Source organism: Borostomias antarcticus (assembly GCF_949987555.1).
Source record: "Borostomias antarcticus genome assembly, chromosome: 2".
Taxonomy (NCBI): Eukaryota; Metazoa; Chordata; class Actinopteri; order Stomiiformes; family Stomiidae; genus Borostomias; species Borostomias antarcticus.
This window is the reverse complement of record NC_140235.1, coordinates 25,989,988-25,996,761: the sequence shown is the minus strand read 5'-3', so window position 1 is coordinate 25,996,761 and position 6,774 is coordinate 25,989,988. Positions and strand designations below refer to the sequence as shown.

General features: G+C 45.6%; 1 protein-coding gene across 2 annotated transcripts; it reads right to left on the bottom strand.

Moving 5' to 3' along the window:
• Window positions 1-310: 310 nt before the first annotated feature.
• On the bottom strand, window positions 311-6,080 carry slc35b3 (solute carrier family 35 member B3). Of its 2 annotated transcripts, none has more exons than XM_084450676.1 (10): window positions 5,864-6,080; window positions 4,993-5,260; window positions 4,631-4,752; window positions 3,879-4,033; window positions 2,430-2,537; window positions 2,027-2,124; window positions 1,619-1,711; window positions 1,380-1,491; window positions 1,149-1,218; window positions 311-1,048 (listed from the first exon to the last, which is right to left on the bottom strand). In XM_084450676.1, exons 2-10 carry the CDS (start codon window positions 5,206-5,208, stop codon window positions 898-900), a joined length of 1,125 nt encoding a protein of 374 aa, XP_084306802.1. In that variant the 5' UTR covers window positions 5,209-5,260; window positions 5,864-6,080; the 3' UTR covers window positions 311-897. The 2 variants fall into 2 exon arrangements, with proteins under 2 accessions (XP_084306802.1, XP_084306801.1); XM_084450675.1 differs by having other exon boundaries at window positions 4,993-5,228.
• Between the last annotated feature and the right edge of the window lie 694 nt (window positions 6,081-6,774).

Sequence of the window (6,774 nt, the reverse complement as noted above, 5' to 3'; positions counted from 1 at the left end):
CCTGCAAAACACACACACGCACACACACAAACGCACACACACACACTGTTCGGCTGATCCAAATGAGCTCTAAAGCCAAGCCCTGTGAGCGGTGTTTGTTTTCTTGCTAGTGCTATCTTATTCCAGGATTACTAATCAAACATGCCCAGGGCCATCTGATGGGTAAACATGTGAGGAGCAGCTTGGCAGCATTTCAACTGTGCTCTCTGTAACCAGTGGATAAGAAAGAGAATGGCTGGCAAGCCACTTCCACTGCTAATACATGAAAACACATCACAACCCCTTGGATAAACTTCCCAGTTTTGTTTTTTTTATGTACAAAGCTCTATCCTTTCACCGAAACAAATGGTTAGCAAATGTGGCAGTTGACACTGTTGATACGCTTCAGAGCGCCCAGCCCTGCCTTTCAGAGATGTCCCCCACACACGTTTCGTTAAGCACAACTGGATATAAATTACAAATACACCATGAAAAAAGCCACATTGATTCGACAGTGATCGAATAAAACTTTTTTTTTCCTCCACTGGCACATGCGGGTGAAAATATACCATTTCTGATTATATTAATGTTTCTTTTCTTTTGGTACACATTCATTTCGGACATGATCAGTTAAGAGTCTTAAGGTCCGATTTAAAACTGTTTCTTCCTCTTGTTCCAACCAGAGGGCTGGAATTAGTGAGTCACTGTTACAGTGCAAAACTGCTATTTGGTTAGCTAAGGCGCCAAGTTCCCTTTGAGTCTTTAAAGGTCTTCCATAACCGTTGTCCTCCTTCAAGGAATGTTCCTGTTGGTAAACGGTGGTGATCTGTGCCTATCCAGCCGTTCCAAAGTCCATGATTAGACAGGTTAAAAAAAGTCAATGTTTCAGTCTGAAACGTCGTCGTATCACTGCGTGCCCTACACATTCTGGGACAGCAGTCGCACTTTTCTCCCGGTTAACACATAACTCCTCAGGTCCGTGAAGGAGGGCAGCTTCATCTTGTCTTTATTTTTGCTGTAAACATTCAGGAAGATGCCGAACAGCACCAAAAGGCCACCCCAGATGTATCTGCGAGGAGTTGAAATGGAAAGACAACATTAAAGCATGTAATTAGCACCTCTGAGTATAACTGAGCAAATTAGAGCAAGCTGTAGATAAATATACTCACTGAAATGTAAAAGGCTTTGAGAAGAACATGAATGACAGTACAACCGTCATAGCCTTTCGTCCGGTCGTCACTGGAATGGAAATCAGATGGGGAGACCGTCATGAGAAACCAGTCAACGCAGTGACCTCACTGATTATCACAAATCGCACATGTAAATGAAACCCGAAAAGGAATCTGAAAAATGTGAGAGCGTAAGTGAAGCCTTAGTCCAGGCCCTGCCGTTCTTCGTACCCGTGACTGCCACCAGGGCGCCGAACAGCTTGATCAACGCCAGGACAAAAGAAATGCCGAAGTAGCCGGTGAGGGAGAAGAAGAAGGCATAGCCATAAGTCTTTACTGGGTGCTGAGGGAGAAGAGCAAAGAGGCTTTTGATCAAACCACTGACTACGACTAGACAATATTTCCAAAAAGCACAAAAAACGTAACCAGGCCTAATTACAAAAGCCCATAGTTGAGTAGGATGTAATGACCTCAGAGCAAAAGGCCACTGCTGGACCCAGTCCACCCACACAGAACAGGCCTGTCAGTATGTAGACAAACCCAATGGAGTAGGAATACAGCACCTGGAACACAAGCAGAACGGCACAGATAAAACCAACTACCACCGACTGGAGAGAAAGCACACATTTTCATTTAACATTAATTGCTATAATAAGACATAAGTACAACAAAGAAATATATCTGCATACTGAATAAGTTAATATACAAGTTCATATTCATTCAAGCTTCATTTATACTCGAAATTACCTAGAGTAGGTACACTCATTTGCAGTGTCGCGTAGAGTGATTAGAGAGCATTAATCAAGATCGATATTACATAAACAAGAATAAACAAAATTACATAAATAAGAATCAATATATACACAAAGGTTCAGTACCATTTCAGAGTTGGAGCCATTGTGGAGTTTCATGGCTTTCTCCTGCACATTGCCGATGGCGGCATCAGCACACAGAGCCAGAGAGATGAGGAGCACCCCTACCAAACACACACATGGAAAGCCATTATAGGATGGTTGCCACTAATCAGCAAATAAGCCTTCCAAACTCCTGTTTAAATATTAGCGTCGGAGCGTGAGTGTTTGCACATATGTGCAACACTAAACATTCGAAGGTCAAAACCTACAGATAAAGCTCTTTTTGAGGGGCTTCTGTGGTTCAACATGGTATGGATCGTCCACGGTTGAAATATGAAACGGATTTTGAGCCTTTACACACTCTCTACAAGTGCAAAAATCATACTCTACAAACAGATCAATTACAAAGGCCTATGAGAGGGCCTACCTGTCACGTTGAAGTTTGGAGCCACTGTGCTGTCAGCTAGTGTGAACCAGATGAGTCCTAGACTCATGCAGACAGCAGCAGATACATCAGCCAAGTTGTAGCGTTTACCTGGGGAACACACACGCACACACTTACTCTTTACTGACCTACAACTCCCATAAACAACATCACTGACTAAGTTTCACTTCTGTGAAAAGTTGCACAGACATTCAAGGGATCTGAGCTTCAAAAACAACAAGTCTAACTAGGCACCTGTCAAGGCATTCACATCAAAACCTGCACAAAACACGGCATTCTAACTAAACTCAGACAGTAGAGAGAGAACGTTCCCCTCTTGGGAAATGATCAAACGGGTGACTGAGCTCGTTCTTTCGTTATGGTCAGGTAAAAAATCAACTGGACGCTCCTTCTTAGCGTCAGGGGAGAGAAGGGGGAGGGGCCTGGCGTTTGGCAGACGAGTCGCCGCTGAGCCTCAGATCAGCCGAGCGGAGAGAGGCCGGCGTGACACCGGCGGCAGGTCGACTCCGCGACCGGCCGCTCGCCCACCTGTCACCTCGGCGCTTTGAACAGGCCGCAGAACCCTCTGGATGCTCTCATCATCTCTGCTTCGCCGTCCCGACGATGAGAAGAGAGGGAAGAGAGGACGAAAAACAACAACGTCCTGCTCAGGCTGGACTCCTTGACTCCATCACATCTGAACAAGAGGATGGGAAGAAGGATGGAGACACAGCAGGTTGGCCTGGCATGCTTTGATTCGCCTCTTGCCTTTGATGGGGCAGGGGGGGGGGGTTCACATCAGACACCCCCCCCCCCCTCTCCCACCCCCTTGCATCCTGAGTGAACGCAGTCTTGCTTTTCCACTCCGACCCCCCTCGGGGGACTGTGGTCTGCATCGCCCGTACGGGAAGGAGAGAGAAGGGGAAAAACAATCCGTGTGATCACTGGGACGTGGAACCCAAGATGGTGTTGAGATGAAAGGCAGAGGTTCTGAGTATCCAGACCTGCCGGGCCAGAATGCGCACAAACAACACACAGAAACGGTGAGGAACTCCAGAGAAAAAGTTGAAAGGTGGTCACGGCTCAAAGGGAAGGACGGTAACAAATGTGAGGGTGGAACCTATTCCTGGGAAGCGGATGTTGTTTGATTGACATCTCATCGAAGGCCACTTTGTTATGGATCCAACAAGCCTATCACACTAAATTAAAAAGAACGTGACTTATGAGATAACACCTACGTATGAGAGTGCTTCATGTGTCCATATACACATACCTCCCCTCCCTCTCCAAACACACACATCTGACGCCACACAATCTGAAACCAGGCACTCACTTGACCAGTTCAATCCCCCACACACAGTGTCCTGGCCTTAAATATGAACCAGCAGGCTTCTTTCGTCTGCCTGCATCCTCATATTCTGACCACAGCTCATATACATGTGTGCCACTGACCTTGTATAAATATCCCTCCTATCATGACAGGAATGAGTTTGCAGCACTTGAAAATGACTTGGGTGGGATAGTTCAGGTATCCCAGGGAGGTATTTGACAGGCCCATGGTCCCCACTGTTAGAAATGCTATGATCATGTATGTTTTCCCCGGTATTCTGCAGAGAGGAAAATAAGAAATATCCCACAGTAAGTATGGAAGGATGATGATGACGACGACAACAACAACAACAGGGAAACAAATGCAGTGGGTTTCTGTAGCAATATTAGCCAAAATGCTGCACTGTATTGAGAGCGATAAGCGATTCCACAATAGCTATATCAATGTGTGATATCACTGTAGTCTCATCATCGCACTCCACAGACACTCCGTGTAGGGTGTATCGAGGAACACTGATAGCCCTTTTCCACCAAAGGGACTCTGGTTCGTGAACTGGTTCGTTTCAAAATTCCTGGTACTTGGTTCTGTCCAGAGAACGGGCCCGCGTTTCGACCAGTTTTGAGCCAAACCGTTGTACGTCAGCCCACGCCCATGATGTCGTCACGGTTTGCACTGAAAACCCTACTATTTTGTGGTGCCGGTTTGGAACCAGCTTTCGGGTTCCCGAACTCATTTCTTTTTGATCGAAATGCTCGGAACCATTCAAAATTAGGTTCGCGAACTGGCACCGAACCGGTTCCCTCTTGGTGGAAAAGGCCTGAGATAGTTTCTGGTTGGAACCGAGCAGCAACGATCCATGGTCCATGTTGTTTACCTTCTCCTCTTGTCCTGTGTTAGCTGTAGTTCAACCAGTCCAAACGAGGAATAGAAGCCAAACTGCACTAGGGTGAGGTACCAGCCAAAGGGTTTGAAACCCTCTACGGAAAATATAAGTTCCTGTGAAACAACAAAGACAAAGACGTAGTCAAGACCGGCAGACAGACATAGACATACGCAGGAGGATTCAAGCTTGGGGTGAAGTGAGCCACATCAACTGTCTTGTCGAAGTGTAAGGAATAGACCAGCAATTAATATGTTCATACTCTTCTGTAATATCCCACGGCAACTTAAAAAAAAAATCCACACAGCAGTAGCATAAATGCTAACACAACAGTAACCACTCTCAATGCTGCTCACCTGCAGGTAGCCGTAGATGAGGTAAAACACGAAGACCCCCGCCACACAGATGAGGAGCTGGGTGGGTGTGCTGAAGCTGCTCAGGTTGATGCCCAGCACCTTCAGCTCCTCCACGGACTTGATGTGTGGAGACATGACCTCGGTGGACGAGGGGATGGAGATGGACAGGTGTTTCCTGGAGTTGTTGTAGCCCATCAGGCCGAACTTGGCACTCATCTCGCTGGGTCTGTTACAACCTATGGATGTGTTGATTCACAACCATGACAGGCTGATCATATAAAAGAGAGCCAAATGACTATTTCAGGACAATGTGGGCTGTCTGGCTCACTTCCGATGAAGTCAAGTGAGCCAGACAGCCTACATTGTTATATCCACATATGATATCCACAGTCTCTCATTTGATCATGCCATTAGGATCTGATTAATTGAAGCAATATGTTACTGAGCATTACAACATCGGAATAGCCATCATTGTCATAGATAATTCTTCTTATTAACATCATTGGGCGTCTCAAAGATTAGGCTCATTGGCAGAGCAAATTCGTAAAATGTCGGCATGCTTAACGTTAAGCACATTGAACCTGTTTAACAACCTAGTTAGCTAACACTACTAACTAGCTATTCCAGCTAACGTTAGTAGCTATAGCTAACTAGGTAATTGACGTAGCACTAGCGAAGGTAAGATTGGTTTTGGCCATAGTTAACGTTAGCTAACGCTATGCCATTGGAAATCAAAAGAGCATTAACGTTAGCTAAAGTTACATATTACCAAACCAAAACGACAGCGTTATGATATGATTTAGCGAACAAAATTAAATATTTCAACGTGCAAGGATAGCTACCTAGTTAGCTTAGATAGATAGCTACCTACCAGATTGCTGTGCAACACTTCCGGGTTCGAAATGTAACGTTATCTTTGCTCTTGTTGACAGAGGATCCAGGTGAATATCATGTTCCGGACAGTGACAGCTTCATTCTACAACAACGATATAAGCAACAACATCATTCTTGTCCCTAATGATGCTACCTAGAGACCTGCAGCATATTAGCTAGCTTAACTGGTCTCCTGCAGCATATTAGCTAGCTTAGCTGGTCTCCTGGCAGCAGCCAACAACTTCCGCTTCGGCCAGAGTCGAACTATGACCTGCTGTGCCATTGGAGGAGGATGCAAAGGCTGTGGATCATGGAGGTATAATATAACTGGAGACGGCATTGAAAATGGCTGCCTATTCATTTCAATGAAAGTTGCTCACCGGCGCATGAAGCCATTTGACGTAGTGGCCAAAGCCCGGTATTGCAAGTCAAATCAAGGCATGCGGCCCAAGAACCCTTATTTCCCATGTTAGTGGATGATGATAGATAGGGCTAGAAAAGGAAAACAAAATTTTTCTGGGTATCATTCAGCATCAGAGACCAATCTTATCAATATAAACTTTTAGTTTTAGGGGTTTGGGGGTTTTTGAAGCCACCAATACCTGTATTGAGCCATTTAAACATGTGCTGTGCACGAGCCTCGGGGACGCGCTGGTCGCGCGTTCGTGAGTCCTGCGAGCTCGGGAAAGCACGTGACCATAGGAAGACCCGCCCTACTCTGCCTCTGATTGGATAGGAAGTCATGTAATGACGTCGGCTAACATGCTATGCTTTAGCAATGAAGCTATGATCATGCTAATCATACATATGAACGTATGTCTATGATGCAAATGATCATGACATGTGGTTACTTTAGGACATCGTTGGAAAAGATCTAGAGGGTAAGTGGGTCAATGTTGAATAACTTAG